General features: G+C 47.8%; 1 protein-coding gene across 18 annotated transcripts in view; it reads left to right on the forward strand.

The window, feature by feature from the left end:
- The window catches only part of SFMBT2 (Scm like with four mbt domains 2), a 259224-nt gene that overhangs the window by 229865 nt on the left and 5193 nt on the right, over nucleotides 1-24166 (forward strand). For all 18 annotated transcript variants that reach the window (XM_051821569.3, XM_008268056.5, XM_008268059.5 and 15 more), the window contains 4 exons: nucleotides 6801-6976; nucleotides 9933-10099; nucleotides 10442-10705; nucleotides 11344-11475. In XM_051821569.3, the coding sequence (XP_051677529.3) occupies nucleotides 6801-6976; nucleotides 9933-10099; nucleotides 10442-10705; nucleotides 11344-11475 (739 nt within the window). The remainder of the gene's footprint in view (nucleotides 1-6800; nucleotides 6977-9932; nucleotides 10100-10441; nucleotides 10706-11343; nucleotides 11476-24166) is intronic.

The raw sequence follows: 24166 nt of genomic DNA on the forward strand, positions 1-24166 counted from the left end.
TTCCTCCAGATGAGTTGCTCAGGCTTTCCTGGGTGCTTGTGACCTTGGCATGCTTGAAAACCATGGTCCATTTATTTTAAGAGTGCTACTTCATTCTGGGTTTCTCTGAGGTTTCCTTATGCTTGGATTTTATTGTCCATCTTCAGCGGGAGTATCACCAAAGAAGCATTTTCTCTTTACTGCCACCTACCTGGCGGCACACGGTTTCAGTTTATCTCCTCACTGATGCTGACTTTAGTTTCCTAATTAGGTGACATCTGCCATGTTCTCCACTGGAGAGCTCGTTTGTGTGGAGGTACTTGATGCTTGTAAAGATCCCTGTATCACCGACCTTTCAGCTCATTCATTCCCTTACTTACATTGGTACAAATTGTTGGATTCCTGTGTTATTCGTGGGCCATCATGCATTCTGTCGTCTCTGATTTTGATGCATAGATTGTCCTGGGTTTGGTCAGTGGGAGCCACTTCAAGCTGGCTGCTGCGTCCCTTAGACATCACCTCTGTCATTCTCTGATAGGCCTTTTTACCTTTTGCCCCAATAAGAGGTTCTGGTCCATTTTCTCCTGTCCCAACCACAGTCCTGGAATTCAGCCACTTCACCAAGTGACTCTGATTTTTCCCCTCTGGTTTTGTGCTGAGTTTTTCTTTTTTTTTTTTTTAGTGGAAACAAAGACCAGGCATTAGATGAGCTCACTGCTGGTAAGGTCACTGTTGCAGACTCTTTCGGTGGACAGAGTGAGACTGTCTGTGTACGGGCATCTCCCTGTATGTACATCGATGTGTGTGCCTATGCAGGCGTGTGTAAAACCATGTGACATTTGTGGTGTTTCTACACCTATTGGATCAAGAGTTCCTGGCAACTCTTCCTATTCGGAGAGTGACTAAGCCTGTCCAGCTTAGATCACGTTGTCCGTGCCATTTGGACACAGTAACACGCTTTTACTTACAAGTTCAAAACCCAGGTTTTCAGATACCAGCCAAGGGCCCACCTGCATGTAAGCTTTGCCTGCAACCTTTCTATGCGCACTCATGGTCAAGTCTAGGCTCTGACCCCAGTGCCAGGCTTCAGCCCAGCCTGTTCCTGCCCTATGTTTGCAGCTCCTGCCTTTGGCAGTGGAAGCCTGACTTAGGCTCTCCAGCTGCAGTGCGTTTATTTGATGAGGCCCCACTATCACCCCAGTATTCTGATTCCCTTGACTCCCCACTCTGTGCAGATGGGTGGTCCCCACATCGCCGCGTCGCCACCATGCTGCCTTGCATGCTTGGCCTGTCTCAGGTTGGGTTCCTCTCCAATGGGTTTCATTAGGGAGGGCCCTTGGTCCCAACAGTTCTGGAAGGCAGCCGAAGACAGCAGGATTGGGCAGATGGAGAGGTCTGATAGGCAGCTCTGGAGTTGGAAAGGCCTTCCTGGTTGACCCAGCTTGGGCCTGAGTAGCCAGGCCTTTATAGTCACTTGCTGGATGGGCGCTGTCATGGAGAGACGGGGGCAAAGCAGCTTTTTGAGGCTAAGGCAGATACCGCAGGGTCGGCAGCTGAAGGCTGTCTGCCTGCCGGCCTCCCTCCCAGCAGCTGGACAGGGAACCTCTTCTTCCCCAAGGGGCTCTCCTCCCACCCAGCCTGTGTGCCATCCTGGCTCAGTTCCTCCCCGCCACTGCCATGGCTGCTACGTGGAATTTTGCAGAAACGGCCATCAAGGGAAAGGAGTGTAGTTCATTATTTCAAACTGTACTATAATTCCCGTCTTCATACATTGTGGATGGACTTTTCCTAACCATGAAAGATTTCACTACAGCACCTGCTTCTGAGGAACCATCCCAAACTAGGGATTCAAATTAAATAAAGAAGGTCATCCTTATTCCCCTTTGCCACAGGAAACCTCCGCTTCTCCCAACCCCCCTCTGGTGTGTCAGGGCACACGCGGGCTGCTTGGTCATTTGGAGCTGGGCAGACATAAATATCTTCTCTTTGAGCTGTTGATCTGCAGTTTGATGTCTGCCCAGGTTTTCATGTTTCTCCTGCTTTTTCGTGTCTTGTTGTTTCATTTGTTCAGGGACTTTAAGAATCTTGGTATTGAGCTCTTTTAAGCAGAACCCCCTGGGATCATCAAAGATGTAGAGGATAAAACTGCAAGGGAAGGTGTACCCGGAAAGTGTTTTTATTTTATGTTGCCGGTAACCTGAGGGATGGACTGTGTTCACCGTGTTGCACTGTTTTAGTCAGGAAACAAAACAGAAGCAGTGAGTGGGAACCATCCAGAGGTGAATCCTGGAGGCCGTCCCTGGGGACATGGAGAGGGAAGTTGCTACACGTAGGGTCAATAGGGGTCTTAGAAAAACCCACAGTTGTGCAAGACTGTAGGGTTTAAAGCATGCTTTTACCTACAAAGGATTGCTTTTTAGTTCTTACGACACAAAAAGTCCAGGTTGCAACATCAGAGAAATTGAAGAAAAAGGAGTATGAGGGGCTGAGATCTGAAAGACCAGCGGATACATATAAAGAGTGATTTTTCAAGTTACAAGTCTAATGTGTTTGCTGTTGATACTTTAAAAGTGACATATTAGGGGAAAATATATTTTTCCAGTCCTTAGATATTTTTTCAAAAAATTGAAGTAGACTCCATACCAATTTTTTTTCCTATGGATTTCTAACGCCCTATGATTTGTAAACCAGATTAGCTTTTGAACTTGGTGTTTTATTTGCCAGTGACAAAAGTGATGGGCTCCCTGTTTTATACCCAAATTTGCACACACTGCTTGTCTGATGTTCCTGTTGGATTTCACAGTGGATTGTTGGACACCTGTGAGAGCATCTTCACCATTCTGTTAGGCAATGGCAGCTTACCTTGCAAGTTCATTCCTCTTCAAAAACTAACACCAGGCCAGCACCGTGGCTCACTTGGCTAATCCTCCGCCTGTGGCACTGGCACCCCGGGTTCTAGTCCTGGTTGGGATGCTGGGTACTAGTCCCGGTTGCTCCTCTTCCAGTCCAGCTCTCTGTTGTGGCCCGGGAGGGCAGTGGAGGATGGCTCAAGTGCTTGGGTCCCTGGGAGACCAGGAGACCAGGAAGAAGCTCCTGGCTTCGGATCGGCGTAGCGTGCCAGCCATAGTGGCCATTAGGGGGGTGAAGACCTTTCTCTCTGTGTCTTTCTCACTGTCTATAACTCTCTCTCTGTCTCTCTCTTTCACTGTATAACTCTGCCTGTCAAAAAAAAAAAAAAAAAAAAAAAAACACCAGTGTTACCTGCCAAGGTTCCCTCTTCCTATTGTTTTTATGCAAAATAAGTTATTGCCGGTTTCAACTTGCAAATTAAGAGCATACATTGAGAGGAAAGCTTCATAGGTACAGCTGGACTTTGGGTGTGCTTTAATGTAGTTGAGAGGCAGAGAGAGAAAGAGAGAGAGAATAAACTACGACCCACTAGTTCACTTCCCACATGCCAGCAACTTCTGGGACCAGGCCAGGCCACAGGCTGGAGCCAGGAGCTCAAGTCTGAGTCTCTCTTGTGGGTGGCGGGGACCCAATTAACTTGAGCCTTCACCACTGCCTCCCAGGCAGTGCTGGCAGGAAGGTGGAGTGAGGAGCCAGAACCAGGTATAAACACAGGCATTGTGTGACACAGGACGTGGAGGGCCTACGTGGTGTCCTAATGGCTAGGGCAAATGCCTGTGCCAGTACTGCGGTTTTGGTGTGTTCACCTGTGAGCAGCCTCTGAGTTTCGTGAGATGTGAACCGAACAAAGACCTATGATCAATTGCCAGTTAAAAAGTTGACCATCGCTTTGCACCTGTGATATCCTTGAACCATGCACTGAAAGGTGGTTGAAACCAGTTTCCAAGTGCTCATGTTTCAACCAGCCATTATTCAGATCCAATTCCCGTGAGTATTTGAGTAAAGGCACAAGGACCTATTTTCAAACCATCCAATCTGCTTTTTGCAGATCTAGTTCCAAGTTTTATGTTGGTGATTTCATTGTGCTTTTTCTTGGATAGAACATTCTTTTTTTCTCAAAAGTGCTGAATGCCATATGACAATAGCTAAATTCTAGAAGCACTCTCACTTTAAATTCTTTGTCACATCAGTGGGTAGAGAGAACCAGGGAGATTTAATTTTCATTTTTCACTGAATAGTTTTGCTTCATGAAAGTAATATTGCCCTCTCTTCTGTTGCTGTGATTTCATGATTAATTAATATTTAAGTTTCATGGCAGTAAAGTAACCATTTCTGTAAGCAATATTCATTGTGTTTTTGGGATTCTCTTACCATAAAATCAGTTATTGTGGATAAGTTAAAAAAAAAAAAAACACACACACACATTGAATTTCCAGGTCTCATTTTTCCTGGCATAAGGAAAACAGATTTGGAGAAAACTTCAATACCCTTAGTGTAGACTGGCCTCCCCCTAAGAGGAGAGAAAAAGCTCAGAAAGATGACCTCAGACAGTTATTAGAACTTGTAACCAAGAGAGCTGCAGGTGCAGCAGCGGCAGCTGTGACAGGCAGGAAGGGCAGCCTTGGATCCCCTGAGCTCTCACAGTTGTGGCCGTGGGCTCAGGCTGCCCTGACAGAGTACCGCAGGTGGGAGGTTTTAGCAACAGACATGTCCATGTGTTTTTTCACAGTTGTGGAGGCTGCAGGCCCATGAGCAAGGGCTGGGGTGGTGTCTCCTGAGTCCTCTTCTCCCTGGCCTGTGGGTGACTGCCTTATCCCTGTGTCCTGGCATGCCTCTGTCTGTGTGCTCACAATCCTGGTGTCTCTTCCTCTTCTTCCAAGGCCGCCAGTGCTCCTGGGTCAGAGCCCACCCTTAGGATGCCCTGTTCCTTCATTCCGTCTCTAATTGCAGTCACAGTGAACTGAGGGCCCCAGTGTATGAATCTGAGGGGACACAGTGTGGGGCATAAGAAGAGTGAGGGTCTCCTGTGTGAGGTCCCTTGGTCAGATATACTGCTTTGATAATTGGTTGTTTTGTGTTTTTTTTTGTTTTTTTTTTTTTGGGTTAAGATTTATTTCTTTATTTGAAAGGCAGAGTTACAGACAGAGAGGGAGAGACAGAGAGAAAGGTCTTCCATCCGCTGGTTCATTCCCCAAATGGCTGTAGTGGCCAGAGCTGGGCTGATCTGAAGCCAGGAGCCAGGAGCTTCTTCCAGATTTCCCATGTGGGTGCGGGGCCCATACACTTGGACCATCTTCTAATGCTTTCTCAGGCCATAGCAGGGAGCTGGATAGGAAGTGGAGCAGCCGGGACACAAACTGGCACCCATATGGGATGCTGGTGCTACAGGTGGGGGCTTAACCTGCTACACCACAGTGTCAGGCCCCTGATGATCGGTTTTAACTAGAAATATGTATTTTATTATTCCTAATACACAAGTGAAAACCAGGACTTCTCAAAGAGCATGGAGTAAGAAGTGATGACCTCCATGACGATTGGTGTTCCCAGTGTCTGTTCTCTGGGTGTTGAGACCTCACCCACTGTCACGAGGTTAAGATCTGAGTCCCTGAGGAACTGCTGAAGAGGTGCACGTTCAGGAAGGATTGGGTTTAGTGCTTTGTAGAGAAGACACTAACACCACCATGGGAGGGCCTGGAGAGCAGATGGCTGCTGTGGAAGCAAGTTTTCACGCACGGAGCCACCCATCAGTGTCCCAACAGGGACAAGTGGAGAGGTTACTCAGATGGGCAGGGTGTGGAACGTGGTGTCGCCATGTCACATTGCTCCTTTCATGATTGAGAAATGCAGAGACCTTTTTCTTTAAAAACAAAACAAAACATTTGTTTATATACTTGAAAGGCAGAATGACAGGGAAAGACGAGAGAGAGAGGAGAAAGATCTTCCATCTGCTGGTTCACTCCCCAGACGGCCACAATAGTCAGAGCTGGGCCAAAAGATAGATGCTAGGAGCTCCCCTAGCTAGGTGGGTGGCAGGGACCCAAGCACTTGGGCCATCATCTGCTGCCTTCCAGGGTGTGCTTTAGCAACAAGCTTGGTTGGAAGCACACAACAGCAGAGTCTCAAGCCAGGCTCTCCTGTGAGCATCCGCTGCGGTGGCTTAACCCACTGCACCAGGACACCCGCCCAGCAGCTTCTTCCTCGAATAGTTGATGGTTCACCCGAGGCCCATCAGGGTGTGGTCCCTGAAGCCACTTGCCAGCATCTGTGATGCCAGAGTTCTTACTCAGACTGCCTGTCTCCTGTGGCTGCTCTGTATTCTGAGTTTTTGTTTTTGCTTCCTCTTTATGAAACTCATTGTGTTCTTCCCCGTTTAAATGTGACCTTGCTTACCTATCACCAGGTGCCATTTATGAATAATGCCAGTTGTCCCCATTTCAACATCATATGCTGTCTTGACAAAGATATCTTTCCCGTTGTCTGAATTTGTGTGGCTTTCAAAGCAGAATTATGATCCCATATGCACTCAGACTTTTCAAAAATGAAATATTACAGCCCCAGGAAAATGCCTATTATATTTTGTTAACGTCATCTGGAGAAGCATACCCATTAGGTATGCGCCATACGCTACTCATCATTGGTATGAATTATATAGAGCACAGTGAGAATATGCTAAATGGATGTCTCCATTCAGTGGATTCTGGCTTAGCACTGTTAGCACATATTTTGTGCATAAGTGAGATCATTTTTTAAAATTAGTGTTGTGAAATCCTAAGGAAATAGAAAAACAAATGGAACTTCACAGAGTCCTCTCTGCTGTTAGAACATGCAGTGCTGCTTTCAGAATACGCGGTTCACCTTCGCTCACAGTACTAACGTGGTCTTCTCGCTGCTTTCCCGTCCTTGTTTTCTAGGTATAGAGGCAAAACGTACAGGGCCGTGGTGAAGATTGTGCGGACATCCGACCAGGTGGCCAATTTCTGCCGCCGAGTTTGTGCCAAGCTAGAATGCTGTCCAAACTTGTTTAGTCCCGTGCTGGTTTCTGAAAACTGCCCCGAGAACTGCTCCATCCACACCAAAACCAAATACAGTGAGTACAAATTGTGAAAAAATATATATACTGGATGAACATAGGCCTCCACTGTAGCATGATGGATTTGGCTTGTGTCTTGCAACTTTCTGAACAATTTGGTGCTATGGACAAGTTCTATAAGATTTGTTGCCTGGCATACTCAGAAGGCCCTGGGGGTGATTAAAAAACAGGAGGAGTTATCATTGTTAGGCCTTGGAAAATATGAAAAAGCGTTAAGTGTTGTGAATTGTGGTAGATTGATTGATTGATTCGGAAGCTGTGTGAGTGGAAGACATACATAATAAAACTGGTTGGTGATGGCTGGTGACCTCCTGGGTTACTTTCCCGGCCTCTGCACTGACTCTTCCATGCCCTTCTTCACACGGGGGCTACATCCTTATCACACCTCGTATCTCCCCACCTTAGACACATTCCTTGTGTCTCTCACGAGCAGAGTCCTCCAAGGACTCTGACGCTGCTCGCTGCCTTTGCTGTCCACCATGAAGCAAAGCCAAGTTCATACTTGCTGACACCTTTCTGACCTTTGCCCTTTATACTTGCCTCTTCCACCACCAATCCCTGCCCCAGTCACGTTTGGTGACCTCTGTCTTGGGCTGGTGGCCTCTCCCAAGCCTCTTCCTCTGTTTTCCTGACATTCTTTTTCCACCGCGGGGCACCTACCCCAAGACACCCCCACCTCGGATATCTTGAGCTCAGACCTTTCTCGGATCCACAACTCCCGAGCTTCTGCATCGCCCTTACTGATTTCTAACCCAAGCGACAGTCACCTGGAAGTCAGCTCCGCCTGTTGGAGACCCGTGCCATGTGGATGTACCCTCCGAGCTGCAGTCCCTTGTGGTTGGTCACCTCGTGTTTGAGAATCAGGAGTCTAAAAGTCCTTGAGACAGCATTCGGTGTGTGACGTGCCTTTTGCGATGTCTGTGGCTGTGTTTCACCCCCGTTCCTGTGGAAGTGTGGCCACCCTGTCTCACGCTGGGCCCCGTGTCGGCCTCAGCAGCCACAGGTGTGTTGGGGGAAGCACATCCCCTGCTTTTTGAGCAACTTGTTTCCACGTGACCTTACCTTTGGCCCCAGAGGAATTCACTGCATAGCTGCTCTTGCATAATACTAATTTTTTAAAAATATAGACTTGGCTGAGGGTTACACTTGGCCTGAAATGTTGATCTTAGAACTGGGCTTCCGTGGACTTCTAGGACAGAGGGAGGAAGAAAGAAGGGGCAGAGTTAAACACAACCGAAATCCACGTAAAGATTTTTCTAGATTTGGTATTATTATAAAGCTTCAAAACCCTAAGATCCCTAGGGTTCACTTCCCATGAATATTATCGCAGTTTGAACCAAAGCTCCCCGGGAGAGTCACCGACAGTGTTTTGGTGGGATTGAGAGCAGTAAAGTTAGGGCTTACCCGAGACTGTAGAAGTGCACTGAAACCTGTGATTGCGATCGCCAAAGCCGGTCTGATCACCGGCATCCCGCCCCTGGCTTACCACAGCTGCTTGAGGTTTCAGGGTGTGAACAGGCGCTCATTCATTTGTACCTCAAGATAACCACGAACGGCACCCCCCCCCCCCCGCCACATTCATTCCATAATCTTTGTCCAGTTTGTGCTCATCAAAGATTGTGGTCCCGCATGGGATGTGAGGTATTGTCCCAAGCTCTCCTGCAGTCAGCCCAAAGGTTGATGAGAGCATTTGACTTCCCAGAGCAGGTGCACTTTCTGTGGGTTTACAGCAGTTCCTATAGCAGCCATCCTAATGACCCACATGCCAGTGAGAATTTCAGGCCCCCAGGACACCTACACTGGTAGTTCTGTGGTCTCACTTTGCAGATGAGAAAACTGAGGTGTATAAAGATGAGGCAAGGCGCAAGGAAGCTGGGGGTACAGCAGCATGGGGATGCTCTCCACCCCGCCTCACTGGAAACCAGGACCTACGTGTTTCGATGCTTTCTTTTGGCTGCCTCCATCCGTGCAGGGAGTTACCCAGTGGGACTCACAATTAGTGAGTCAGCCGCCTTGATCGTGATCCTGGCTGAATACTGCTGCCTCCTTAGTCATGGTTTTAATTAGTTGACGGTGCACCTGATGTGTAAAATACATTAGTCGTTAATGTAAGTAGGTAAACAGTTTCAGACTGATGTGTGAAGTGTTAATGTGTACATACGAGGATACTGCAAAAGGTTCACGGAAAATTGAATTAAAAGATAAAGCCTGTTTTGGTGCAAAATAATTTTGAAATCCATGTTTACAAGAAGCCTTCATAAAATTCATGAAAGGTGCGTTTTTTGAAAAAAATAAAGTCATGGTTTTCAAAATTTTGCACCAAAATAAACTCATCTGTTAGTCCATTTTTCTATATTTTTTCCAAACAGTGTTTCTTAAAGGTATGCAGGCAAGGGTGTTGGGCGATCTGTTTCAGAAGACAGGCTCCCGCTGTGGGAAGCTTTACTGTCTTGGATACAACCATGATGAAGGAGTTCTGTCAGAATAGGATTCCGGGGGAGGGGGCCTGGGGGACAGCAAGCTAGGAGGTTAGGTCACATATGAAATTATCTGGGAGATTTGTGTCATACTTGTATTTGAATGCACATTTTTGGAGTAAGCTGATCCCTCTCTTTTTTTAAGATTTATTTATTTATTTACCTGAAAGAGTTACAGAGAAAGAGAGAGATATCTTCCATCTGCTGGTTTACTCCCCAAGTGGCCAGGTGGCGGTAAGAGCCAGGGCTGAGCCAGGAGCTTCATCCAGGTCTCCCGTGTGGGTGGCCAGAGCCCCAGATACTTGGGCCATCTGCTGCTGCTTTTTCCAGGCCATTAGAAGGGAGCAGGGTGGGAAGAGGAGCAGCCAGGACACAAACCAGTGCCATACAGGATGCCCGCGTCACAGGGGGCAGCTTTACCCACTACCCCACAACACCGGCCCTTAAAAAGTTTTTAATCATCTTTCCTTCTACAGCCTATTATTATGGAAAGAGAAAGAAGATCATTAAGCCCCCAATTGGGGAAAGCACCATTGAGAGCGGCCACCCTAAACCAGCCAGACGAAGAAAACGACGAAAATCCATTTTCGTGCAGAAGAAACGGAGATCTTCCACCGTGGACTGCACAGCAGGCTCTGGGGAGGTAAGTTCTGCCCTAGAGCACCTTCCAGCCTGCAGCTTTGACGCACGGCCCTGGCTGGCAGGTGGCCCCGCCTTACAGCAAGAGCTGCCTCAGGTTTGCTGCAAAATGGTCAGAAATGCAGACTAAGAAGCACCCCCCTGACTTGGTGGAGGCAGAGTTAGCGTACTCAGCTCAGAAAGGGACCCTCAGCTGTCCTGGTGCAGTGGGTTGCCCTGAGCCAGCCTGGAAAGAAAACAGCCATCACCAGGGGCCTGCGTGTGGCTGCTGTTGCCGGCCACCTGGATGCCTCCGGCCAGCTCCCTTTACGCCTACTGCCTTTGAACACATTTTCCTTCTTCCCAGGAGAGTGAAGAGGAAGATGCAGACGCCATGGACGATGACACCGCCAGCGAGGAGACTGGCTCCGAGCTCCGAGACGACCAGACGGACACCTCATCTGCAGAGGTGCCCTCGGCCCGACCCCGCAGGGCCGTCACCCTGCGGAACAGCTCAGAGCCTGCACGCCGGCCTCCCGTGGAAAGAGCCCGAAGGGGCCGCCCAGCGCCAGCCACCTCCTCCGTGGAGGAAGGGGAGAAAGGCCTGCCTGCCGAGCCAGAGGGGGCAGAGGTAAAGCACGGGGAGTATCACTCGTGCCACACAGCTCAGAGCCGCGATTGGAGGGAACCTGTTCGAAATGTCAGAAACAGCAGCAGCCTCAGGGCTGGAGGCAGGAATGGCGTCTCCTTTTCCTGGTGGCTCTAACACCACCGGGGGTATCTTCTGAGGTTTCCGAAACGCCATCTCTGCGTCTTCCATCACCCTCTGCCGTGACAGGGACACCTCTGTGATGCTGTGAAATAATCAGTGGTTCAAGGCCTGCCCCCAGCCCGCAGGTTGCCTGTGAGCTGCTGGAATGGTCATTGGCACTATCGTCACAGGTCAGCGGGGACAGCTGGGTCTCCCTTGTATACACTGCCTGTGCCCCTTACCAGTTCTTTTCCCTCTGTTCTGAGGTGCTTCCTGAAGAAGCAGGCCCAAGAGTCCCTGGGTCAGGATTCAGAAACGGCTGCCCCTGTGGCCAAGTCATTACCGAGGGGAAGTGTAAGAAACTCCCTAGAGACTGGAAGTTTCTGTGGTTTGTTCAAGTGCCCAGGGAGGCAGTCGCTCCCGGTCTAAGAAGACAGCTCAGGCCCAGAGAGTGTTACAAGGGAGCATGCTGGCCATGCGTGGGTGTAGTGAGCATCACCTGCCTGTTTCCTCTGCAGGAAACGAAACAAGAAGAGGAGGAGGAGAGACTCGTTCTGGAAAGCAACCCGTTAGAGTGGACGGTCACGGACGTTGTGAGGTTCATTAAGCTCACGGATTGTGCCCCCTTGGCCAAGATATTTCAGGAACAGGTACAGTGGCTTGCTGTGTGTTTATTGTTCTATGAGATGATTCCTCTTTCCCTACCTGGCTTCCTTGTGACTGTCAAGTAGGAAGTAGACATTCAAGTGCTGTTGACACCCAAATGAGGCTCTTGTTGGCACTGCTGGGAGACCAGGCTCCCTGTGTAGCCCCCACTGAGAGTTCCCAGGCAGGGAGGCATGGGAGAGCCTTGTTCCTGCTCCTTGCTGGCCTCGGTGACACCACGGCAGGGGTTGGTGTTTCTCCACCAGGCTTTTGTGACATCACCAAGACGGGACAGGGGAGGGGATGGGGTGGAAGGCTGGGCTACACCCGCGGTTTGCAGCAACCCCAGAGAAGGGATCTCCTCACTGCCAGGTGGGAGTGAAAGTCCCAGCCCTCCACTTGGCTTTCTGAGATGCCACCTTGTTGCAGGGTTTGGGGTGCCTGGCTGCACCCTGGCTAGGCTGGAAATCAGAGCTGCCTGCTGGGCCTTGGCTGGTGTGAGTCAGGCTAGGGCTGGTTTCTCTGGGGTGTTTGGCTGCAGGAGAACTGTTGGTGTCTGCAAGGTTAGGGTCTTGCTAGCTCACCCCTATGCTGGACCTATGTGGAGAGGCAGGCCTTCGCAGGGGTGGTCTTTCCATCAGTGTCTGATGGCTGTAGGCTTCTCTGGCTCCTTGGGCATATGAGGCACCCAAATGGACAGCAACAGAACTAACCTGATGACACTGGCTCAGGTCCTGAGATCTCTGCCCCTCCACTCTCTCCTCTCCATCACTCAGGGACATCTTCCACTTCGTTTGTAGACGACATCCAAGGTTATTTAGCCATGCTTAGTTGGAAAAAATAGGCAAAACATGTCTGTCTGCATTGCTTTCTCCATAAAATATTTTAAATCCTATGACATTGTGATGGATCAGTGCAATCACAGTTGGTGCAATTTATACCTTAAAGGAGTGTATGATCTAGCAGATGGATCCACCATCGTGAGCTAAGACGTAGGATGCATGACAATGGGATAAGAAACAGGAGAGATTTTATTTACATTTTCTCAAAAATTAGTATGTAAACAAATTGCTACTTCCTTCACACATATACCATTATTTAAATTTATTTTATTTATTTGAAAGGCAGAATAACAGAGAGAGAGGGAGAAATATACATGTTTATTATATACATTATATATTGTGTGTGTGTGTGTGTGTGTAAGAAAGAGAGAGAGAGAGAGATCAAACTTCCATCCGCTGATTCACTCCCCAAATAGATGCAATGGCCAGGGCGCTGGGCCAGGCCAAAGCCAGGAGCCAGGAGCTTTCTCCAAGTCCCCCACGTAGGTACAGGGGCCCGAGGACTTGAGTCGTCTTTCACTGCTTTTCCAGGTGCATTAGCAGGGAGCTGGATCAGAAGCAGAGCAGCCAGGACTCACACCAGTGCCCACATGGATGCCAGCATTGCAGGCAGCAGCTTAATCTGTTATGCCACATAGCCAACCCCCACACTTAACACCGTATTGTATCTTTCTTCCCTTATTGTGTATGAAGATGTCAAGTTTAAGCTAGGGCTCTTGGTGTTCAATTTCTCAAAATTTGTTGCAAAGTCCTATAGTATACATAGCTGTCTCTCTAAGACTTTGTGTTAAAAATACTTTTTTTGAAGTAATAAAGACATTTTATTCAGTCTCATCTTAGATTATAGAAACTGATAGTCTAGAACGATTATATTTCGGGTGATAATAAAATCAGGAGAAAAAACATGATCTCTGATTTTCCACGCATTCAGGGATTTTGAATTGTGAACAAGGAAATTAATGCAGTTCCGGTCCACCCACCCCCCTGGGAGAGTAGTTCTTTGAGTATTCAAAGGCCTCCCACCCTGTGTGCAGGAGGTGAAGTGGTTCCTCTGAGCAACCTCTGGACTCCTGCAGACACCTGGGAAAGTAATGCCACAGTGATGAACGAAGGCCAGAGGCCAAGGTCACCTCCTTGCTTTCTGACACTCACTGCACTCCCTCTCCAGGTAGCCCCGAAAAGCAGACAGGAAGAAGCTCAGTGAGACTTGAAGAACCTGAGTGATGAGCTCATGCCTTCAGGGAACTGTAAGAAGTGCAAGGGTTTAGGCAGCTGTGGCTTGCCAGTGAGCCACAGCTTCATCTTGAAAATAAAAATAAGTGGCAGGTGTTTGGTACAGCCATTAAGATGCTGCTTGGGACCCCTACATCCCATACCGGAATTCTGAGGTTCGAGTCCTGACTCCACTTCCAACTCCAGCTTCCTGCTAATGCGAACCCTGAGTACCTGCCACCCACATAGGAAACCCAGGTTGGATTCCCACCTCCTGGCTTTCGGCCTAGCCCCACCCTAGCTGCTGAGGGCATTTGGGGAGGGAACCGGCAGATGGAAGAAGCCTCCTCGTCTCTCTCAGTCCCTGCCTTCCAAACGAAATGAGAAAAAGTAGAATTGTTAAAGGAAAACAAAAATAAGGTAACGGAATGAAATCCTGTGTAAAGCATTTTTCTAGTCCACTATTTATTGATGTAGCACTATAAAAATACTGGATCCAGATGCATGAGTGGTTTTAAAACGCTAATGTGTGTCTCTTGATTCCTGTGTTCCTTCAGCATGTACTGATTGAGTGGTGCCTGCCAGGTACCTTGTGTCCAAAATGTGGACGTGCCATTTGGCATTTTATATCAGTCTACAGTTTGTTTTTATTTTATTTTTGTTTTTAGGCTCAAAAACCCACTTTTAGCTAAGAAACATTTTTTCAGCTGAGGCAAAACAAAGGACAGGTTTTCTGACTTCTAGACTGCAAGTTAGGTGCAGGAGCTCAAGACCACTTGTGCTGTGCAAGGTTAGCAAGCTGAAGGAAGTGAAACAAAGGGAATTTAGGGGAAAGACTGGGGAATTCGGGGAAATACTGCTTGTGTGAAGTCTTCCTCTCTTGCGCACCTAAGCCCGGTGGATAACAGTACTGTAGAACATTTCCTGAGTGCCCGAGCTACGATTTCTAAAACACACTATGTTACTGGCACATTCCCATTGGTCAGATCAATCGGTAGGCTGAGACCTCCCTCCAGGTGCCTCTTCCACAATCAGTGACAGCTTGGTCCTTCCTGCCTACTCATTTCTGTTATGAGAGAGAAAAAATAAGTAGTCTTTAATTGATAATAGCCTTATGCTATTTAATTCTGCATTTCACATTGGGCAATTTCACCTGTCATAAAAAAAAAAAGCATTACCTGCTGGGCTGTCTGAAGTGCATGGGCACTTGAGTCCTTTTCCCTTCCATCAGCCCTTTAATTACTAATTTTTACCAATTTGGTCTATCCTCGTTTAGCCCAAAGGGCAAGGCTCCGGATTGGTGAGGCCTCCAGGGGGTCACCACAGGTGTCCTCTGAGCTTTGACAAGAACCAGGAGTCTCCAGGCTTGCTCGTGCACGGGACGCTAATAGCTGTGTGACTGTTAGAATCACCGGGAGCATTTGCAAAAAAAAAATTATAAACTTCCCATTACCGGCATACATGCCTTTTATTTCTCAAATGTTATGGCAACTGCTTAAAAATATCTATACACTATAATTTCACGCTGCAAACATGGGCATTATGCAGTAAAACCCCACACATCTGTAACTATAAAAACACAAAACTCCAAGGAATACTTTACCTATCTGCTTTCATCTTTCCGAATCAGTCTGCTTATATGCGATAAGCAGGTTGTCCAAATTAGGGGTTGACTTTAATTTTAAAATTTCAGGATAGCTCTTAGGTTTAGTTCAGATGCAGACTGTTCCCTCTACATTCTCTTCCAGACCTGGATACCTCCATGAAGGAACTACTCGCTCTCTGCTGAACTCACTATCAAAACAAGTTGAATTTTGCCATGCGCTAAGCGCAACTTCCATATTGTATATTTTAGCAGATTTAATTTCTTTCCAATTAATAGTGATATAAAGTAAAACTAAATTTTGTTTATCTTCAACATGAGAGTTGAGTCTCCAGCAATTCTGGATTCCATAGAATTATATTTCTAAAACATTAAGTCAGCTGTGAGGCCTGCTATGTTATCTGTGTAAACCTTGAAAAAAACAATAACTTCCAAAATAAAACCGAGCCAACATAAATGGAGAGAGATGACAATATGGAATTCCTCCTTTGTTCCCTGTCTTGGACAGTGTCACGCTTGCTTTTCCTTTTGTCTGTCTCTCCGTGCCACCCCACTGTGAGGTGCAGTGGGTGTGGGCTCCTCAGTCTGCAGTGTAAGTGAGCAGGTGGGGCAAGCTAGGTCTGTCGGCCGCCACACCAGCCAGGGTCCCTGCAGGTCCCCCACTGTCCTTCCACACCCGTGACTACCTGACAGGTTGTAACCCCAGTGCCTTTTAGCAAATGCAGTGGAAGTCAGAGACTTCTTCTCAAAGTGGCTAAGAGCTAGGAGACTGGCATTGTGACATAGCGGGTAGAGCTGCCACCTGGGACACCAGCTTCTACCAGGTGCTGGTTCATACCCAGGCTGCTCCACTTTTGATCCAGCTCCCTGCTGATGGCCTGGGAAAAGCAGCAGAAGATGGCCCAAATGTTTGGCCTCTGCCACTCACGTGGAAGAAGCTGACCCAGCTCCAGCCATTGTGGCCATCTGGGGAGTGAACCAGCAGATAACATATCTTTCTCTCTGTCTCTCTCTCTCATCCCGCTTTCTCTATAACTCTGCTTTGTAAATAAATATTTTTTTTTTTAAAAAAAGCCCCAGGCATTGTATTTTACATCCTTTAGGGAGGACAGAAAATGAGTTGAGAACTCAGAGATGGCAGCCAGAGACCCTCGGGTGGCTCAAATCCGGACAAGCTGCATTTTGTCCGCTGCCGCCCTTAAGGTCTGAAGTCCAATTGTTGGTTAATTCTTCTCTGAGAAAAAGCTGGGTGAAGAGTCCCTGCACTTAACAGGTTAGTCTTAAAGGCCTCCCCCTCTCAGATCTGTACCTACCTGTGAATGGGAATTTCTTGGCAAACAAAATGCAGCTCCTCTGTTCTTACTTCTTGGCCCCAGATGTTCAAGGGTTTCTGTATGGAATGCAGTGGGACCCAGGAGACAGGGGGTCAACCAGCTCTTTCAGGGAGAAGTTCAAAGGTGGGGACCCCATGCGCTTCCATTTCAGGTGGTCTGCAGTTGACATTCACACCACGGAGTGTGAGCTCCCCACCCCCACACCCACCCACTGCACCCTCCAACCTGCGACCCCTTTTATACTCAAGGTTCTCACCTCCTGCTCGGTGAGCAGGAAGAAGTCTGGTGGGAGGGGTCCCAGAAGGGGTCCCGCCCATGTACTCCTTTCCTTGCGGAAATTCTGAAGCCAGGAGGAGAGATCGTGCTGGGCCAGAAAGGGAGCCTGGTGTGACAGCGTCAGAGAAAATCCCACCCCGAGGCCCGGTCATTGTGCTGATGGTCTCCCGTCACTGGAAGGGCTCTCGGTGTCACTCCCCTGTCCCCCAGGCCGCAGGGGACAACAGTCTCTCCTGTGTTTCAGCGAGGGAATCAAAGAACACGGTGTGCCTTTGAGAAGTTCTGTCTTGAAGCTCCCCACTCTCTGAGGCAGGCTTATTGTGGGGTTATTTTTCTATTATTTAATTTTTTTCCCCCGCTCTTGTCATGGGGGTCTCCTTTTGAAATAGGCACTAAGCACAAGGTGAGCCGGGCTTGACTGGGGAATGTGAAGGATGACCTCACCGTGTCCTAGTGTTGAGCTCATTAGTTCCCACCATTTGTTTGCTAACATCATTCTGCAGGGCTCAAGCTCAAGTTGGCAAGTCTCATCAGCTGCACACCTCATATAGGTTAAAAGCAAACAAGAAAATGGATGCAGTACATCTGGCAGATTGGAACGCACTTGCTTTTGTGGTTGTTAGCCTTCCTTTAAACAATGCCATTCTCAATTCTTTCGTGAATGTGTATTTTAAAATTGCTAACCAGGCTTCTGATGGGCATACCTCTGCCATGTGAACATGCTGGGTGCGCTGAGCCAGATCTGTTTTATAATCCTTGTCCACGGGTTCCAAAAGGGAAAGCTCAAACGCATATATTGCAATAAAGTTCTCCACTCGGCCAATCCCAATCTAAGGAGACATGGTGGGGGGGGGGGCTTCCAGGTATTCCAGGTGGAATTATCCCTGCTTTAAATGCTGCTTCCAGATCTCCCACCTTTGCCCTATGCTTTTTTTTTTTATGTTAGCTCCCACATATAAGGTAGAACATAAAGTATTTCTTTTTTTTTAAGATTTATTTATTTATTTGAAAGGCAGTTACAGAGAGGCATAGACAGAGAGAAAGAGAAGTCTTCCATCTGCTGGTTCACTCCCCAAATGGCAGCAACGGCTGGAGCTGCACCGATCTGAAGCCAGGAGCCAGGAGCTTCTTCCAGGTCTCCCACATGGGTGCAGGGGTCCAAGGACTTGGGCCATCTTCTACTGCTTTCCCAGGCCATAGCAGAGAGCTGGATCAGAAGTGGAGCAGCTGGGTCTCGAACTGGTGCCCATATGAGATGCTGGCACTGCAAGTGGTGACTTTTGCCCGCTATGCCACTGTGCTGCACCTCCCCGCCCTATTCTTGCCCTTTAGCAAATCAACCATTATTGGAGCACACATTTATGTGCTTGCCTTGTGCTGTGTTAGGTGAGTGCAAGAGGAGAATGAGACCGTCTGATGATAGGTTTTCTTTCAGTCTGGAGAGGACTGGGCGTTCTGCACAGGGCCTGCGACTCTCTGGCAGATTATGCAGACGACTTCTACACAAGGCACTCTGTTCCACACGGGCTGAACACCAGGCAGAGAGCACGGCCCACAATTCCGAAGGCTCACACTCCACTAGGGACAGTGGGCAAGACACACACAACTGGCAAAGACACAGACCAGAATAAACTATGTAACAGCAGGCGAGGCGAGGTAGTAGTTTAAGCAGAGAAATCCAGCAAGAGATTGTGTGGGGCTGGTTCACCAAAGATGATGCCATCTGCAAGAGGGCCACTGGGAGGCCCTGTTCAGCCAAACAAAAGCAGTGGTGAGGGGTCTCTGCACGCTGTCCATCGATCTGTCCTTCCTACTGGATAACAGGGCTTTTGCCCCCTATAGGGCAAAGTTGGTAGTGCAGACCCTAGGTGGAAATGCTGTGTTCCTGGAGCTTTAAGGTCAATGACTCCCTCCTACTTCACCCTGGGGGGACCCTACAGTGCCTTAACCCGCCCCCTTCCCCTTGCACTTTCTATGCCTGGAGGGTTTAACTCTTCCTGCAAGGTTAACTCTCTGCTCTTGAAATCTGCTTGATAGCTGTGACCCTACAGTGAATTACTAGAGTGACCACCACTGTCAAGTTCTCATCTGAAGGGGTGAAGTTTCTATCTGAGGAACTGGAGACCTTAAATTAACCCTCACCACCATCTAGATGACCGTTTGTTTTGAGTCTATGAGGGCACTTAGAAAGGTTATGGGAAAATAGAACTAAAAGCCAAGTTGAAGGGCTGGTACTAGGGCTCAGCTACTGCCTGTGACGCAGGCATCCCATGATGGTTCAAGTCCTGGCTGCTCTGCTTCCAGTCCAGCTCCCTGCTAATGCACCTGCAGAGGCAGTGGAAGATGACCCACATTCTTGGGCCCTTGCACCCATGTGGGAGACCAGGATGGAGTTCAGGGTTCCTGGCTTCAGCCTGGTCGGTCCAGACCTGGCTGTTGCAGCCAGTGACTCTCTCTGTTGCTCTGCCTTTCAAATAAATAAATATTTTTAAGCAGTAATAAATAAAAGATAAATTTATTTTGGTATAAAAATATTCTTTTGGAGCAAGTGTTTAGCCTTGCAGTTAAAACAGCTGCATTCCACACCATGGTGTCTGGGTTCAGCTCCTGTCACCGGCTCCTGACTCCAGCTTCCTGCCAGTGTAGACCTGGCACTGAAAACTCAAGAAGCTGGGTGTCTGCCACTCACCTGGGAGATCCGGATTGAGTTCCCAGCTAGCAAGCAACTTTCACCCAGCCTGGCCCCAGCTGCTGTGTGCATTTGGGGGAGTGAACCAGCTTACAGGAGGATTTTCTGTCTTTGTCAGTCCGTCTCTCTGCTGCTCAAGTAAAATAAATAAAAATTTTAAACCCATGCCTAGTCTTTTCATCACATGCATTTTCCATGAAATTTTGAAGACCCTGTGTACAGACAACTTTAAGTAGAGTGAACCGGTGTATTCCTCATGCCTTCTGTGCAAGATGCACATGAAAGAATGAGGGTTTTCTGGGAGCTGAGGATTTATGCCTTTTGGCTCAGCTGACACGCAGCAGAGCTCTCCCTGTGGGAGCCCAACACCACTATTTGTGGTGTCCGGGAATTCCCTGTTCTTTGTCCTGGCCTCTCGTGCACTTTCTGAATTCCCTCTCATTCTGACCTTTTACCCATCTCTTGACCTAATCTGGAGTTTAACACGGCCAGTGCTACCCATGTATTCATTCTGAAGGAGCCCCTGGTGTTTGCCAGGCGCACCATACATTTTTCTCGGTGCTGAGGATAGAGCAGGGGAAAGCAGTAACCCAGCAGCAGTCTCTTGCGTGGTTGATACCTTCTCCAAAGGCAGGTACAGCGTTCCTCTTCCAGGAGGCCTTCCCAGATTCTCCAGTGGGCAAACACACCCCAGCACCCCGAGTTCTCCGGATGCTGAGATGCTGCGTGTCTGTGGTTACTTGCATCTGGGTTTCCCCTCCCCAGATGGAGAAGGCAGGAGCTACCCACATCTCACTCATTTTTGTATCTCCAGTGTGTTGGTTTCTCACCTCACCTATGCTGATATCTACTTGCATAAAGATTTTGTGAATAAGTGAACACAGCTTTCAACTGTTATGATCAGCGCCTCCTCAAAGGCTAGGATTGGATTTAGGGAGGCATTCCTTCTCTTCCTGCCTGCCTCCTTGGTCACGGTGTATTTGTTAAAATGTGGAAATCTAAAAGCATTGCAGAAAGAAAATCGGTGAGGAAATAATGGAGTTGCGTCTACGATGCAGGTGCACTAGAATGTTCTTATTGAGAAGTGCTTTATGCAGCTACGTACCGAAGGGCATACACAGGGTCTGTGCCTACAGAGCGTGCTAACGGAGTGCACCTGTGGGAAAGCCCCCACCACAGTAGAAGCATCTAAGGGCCCCTTCCCTAAGTCGTCTCCTTTATTCCCTCCGGAGGTGCATGCTATTCTGAATTGGGTGTTTATCGTATTCCTGTTTGATTTTTCTGTTTTCACTAGGGGATGCCAAAATCTTTTCCAAAAGAGTAGAACCAACTACATTCCCACCTGTCGGGTAGGGGGATTTCCTTGACCATAGACATCTGTGTTGGCACTTGATAGTGTCACAGGTCTTAATTTCTGTGGCTCTAAAATGATCTGTTATGGTGAGCCCAACGTGCATTTCATTGCTTTTTGATGAAGTTGAGCATCTTTTCCTAAGTTCTCCATTTTTGTTTAATTTGTGAAATAGCTACTTAATGCCTTTCTGATGTAGATTTGTGGTGCTCCTCCATACACCAAATAGTACTGCCATTTTTGCTACTGATTTTTGTCCAGTTTGTAGTTGGTTGGTTTATACATTTTTTGGTGTCCTTTAATGAATTCCCCAGACATACCTCAATTCTGGGCAATATCTCTTAAATAGCTCAGTTTTATGACTCCCTAATAAATCTCCTTCCTTTCAGTCTCTCATACCTGTTCCATCTGCATTTCATTCTAATAGATTGTGGTCAATATTAACTTTCAGACACACTTATCTACCTCAGAGCACTAGCGTGTGATTTCTTCTTCCATATCTCAGAAAAAGTTCTATCCTTTTTTCTTAAGAATCACTGTATTCCTAAAGTTGTACTTATGAAATGCATGAAGTTTGTATTCCTTAAATAAAAGTTTCTTTGGGGAAAAATAGAATCGTTTTTTATTATTTGAAAAGCAGAGTCACAGAGAGAGAGAGAGAGAGAGAGAGGAAGAAGGGAGGAGGAGGGGAGGTCTTCCATCTGCTGCTTCACTCCCCAAATGGTCACAACTGCTAGGGCTAGGCCAGGCTGAAGCCAGGAGCTTCTTGCGGGTCTCCCATGTGGGTGCAAGGATCCAAGCACTTGGACCATCTTCTGCTGCTTTCCAGGCCATAGCAGAGAGCTGGATCGGAAGTGGTGCAGCTGGGTCTCAAACCAGAGCCCATATGGGATGCCGGCATTGCAGGGGGGAGGCTTAACCTGCTATACCACAATGCCGGCCCCAAGTTCTAAGTTCTTCAATGGCTGTCTGAACCCACCACAAGTTCCACCGCCAGTGTCTCCCCATGTTTCTGGAACACTATGTTCTGGTGAACTTCTTATATTCCTTCCATCCATTTTGCCTTAATAATTCCCATGGTCCTTCAGGCCTCAGTTTAGGCAGTGTCTAGTATCTGGGGCCTTTCTTGCCATCTCTCTAAGACTGGCTTAGTTACAGTCCTGTTTGAGCCCCTGACTGTCTGTGCAGTCATCTCCCACTGACGTCATCGTCTGTTTACTGTTCTGCCTCCCTGCAGAGTCCTGGAGTCCCCTGGGAAGGAATCTCCTTTCTCCATGTGATATTCCCTAGAAGCCGTCAGAGTACCTGGCACTTAGTAGACGCTCAATGAATGTTTGTGGCACAAACGAAAGGAGCTGCATCCTCCACTTCAGTGTGGTGCATGCGCGTATTGACTACCTTCCCTGAGACGCTAGAGAAAGAGTTAAAGGGATATTTTAGGGATTTTTTTTCCTTTGTAGTTGAATCTCCGTGTTCAGAGATGGGCTTCCTGATCAAGTGTAACTGTCAAGAACTAAGCTGTAATTCTTGCTCCAGACTTTAATATTCAAAAACCACAATTCTCATTCCAGCGCTGTCTGAAACTGGCCATGTGATCATAGAACAGCTGGCTTTTCCAGCCACGAATTTCCATCTCAAAAATAAACGTCCACCCCCTAAAATAAGTTTCAGTTCTGTTCTATCATAACTGATTTCATTGAACAGGATGGTTAAGCCACCTGCACCACAGTTTCAGAGCATTTGCCTACAGCCTACTTCAAATGCATTTCTCTGAGGCCCACGATACAAGACTTTATGTCCCTATGCCCACACCCTCTCTGTCCACTTGATATGCTGGGTGTAGTGGAGTTGGCTAACAGGTGCCAGGCCAGGGGTTGTTTTTGTTTACTTCATCGATTTGAGCTAAAACACTACTTTTCAGTATGTCCAATTCCCCCTTAATACAGTTGGTCTTGTCGGTAGCACCTGCAAATAAAGTAAAGCTATAAAAGCAGTTTTTCTAAACGAGCAAATGATACAAAGATAGCATGAAAATTTTACTGACCCTTTCGTTCATTTATCACCTGCTGGCAGTGTGTACAGAAGACAAAACTTTAGTTTTACTTTGTGGTTTAATAAGGTCACATTTGTGTCTTGGTGAGACCTGGCTTATAGCTTCATGCACCATAGCTGGTGCTCACCGGTAAGCACGAGTAATAAATCACACAGCACTGGCATCGAAGCTTCTTGAGCTAATGCTTAATTTTTATTGCTGCCGTACCAACTAGGGTAGCTTTTGAACCTGAACTGATCATGAATTTTGCATATCCTTGACATCAGTCTTCTCAAGGCTACCACTTGTACATGTTTTGCTTTTTCACTTCAGGTATATTCAAGACAGCCTAATAAGCCATACATTTAAGAAATAAGCTCCCACAGGAAACTTGTGGCTAGGTGATGTTTGAAACACATGCTCATAACGCTGTCCCCATAGTGTTGAATATTTGTGGTAGTGGTAGCCCTGGGAATATTTCCCTTAGTGGCAGAAATCTGGTGTGCCAAGCTCAGTTTATGCTGTCCTTCTCCCACTTTGTTTGTTTGTTTGTTTTTTAAAGATTATTTATGTGAAAGAGTTACATAGAGAGTGAAGGAGAGGCAGAGAGAGAGAGAGAGAGAGGGATCTTCCATCTGCTGGTTCACTCCCTAGTTGGCCACAATGGCCAAAGCTGCACCGATCAGGAGCCAGGAGCTTCTTCCAGGTCTCCCACGTGGGTGCAGGGGCCCAAGCACTTGGGTCATCTTCTACTGCTTTCTCAGGCCACAGCAGAGAGCTGGATTGGAAGTGGAGCAGCCAGAACTAGAACTGGTGCCCATGTGGGATGCCGGCACTGCAGGCGGTGGCTTCACTGGCTACGCAAGAGCGCCAGCCCCCTCCCACTTACTTTTGCCATTGCTTGTGTGGGCCTACAGTCTCTCTGGGTATCAGTTATTTCTCCCTGGAATATGAGGCCTTGGTCTTGCGAGAGGGCACCCTGGTTCAACTCTGCAATACAGTCGAATGACACTTAGTGCAGGCCAGAGATGTCCAAGGTGACGATCTTAGGGCTTTGGAGTGAGGCTTGCTATCCTGCTTCCTACAGCAAATTCAACGTCATTGTTTAGTAAGTCTCTCATGTAGTAGAAGGGCTAGAAGACAGAACAGGTAGCAGACCTGAATGTAAGCAGCACCTGCTCTGGGCCGTGTTGGAATGTAAGCGTATGGATCTGTGTGCGTGTGTGTTTTCCTCTGTGGGACGCTGTGCTGTGTAGTGGCTTCTCTGTCTTCAGCATCTTCTCTTCTCACCCTTTCCTGATGGTGAAATGTCAGACCTTGGCAGGGAAGTAGGACAGGTTCTTTTTTAGTCAAGAAC

Source organism: Oryctolagus cuniculus, chromosome 13 (assembly GCF_051225735.1).
Source record: "Oryctolagus cuniculus isolate XC-2025 breed Fujian yellow rabbit chromosome 13, ASM5122573v1, whole genome shotgun sequence".
NCBI classification, from domain to species: domain Eukaryota; kingdom Metazoa; phylum Chordata; class Mammalia; order Lagomorpha; family Leporidae; genus Oryctolagus; species Oryctolagus cuniculus.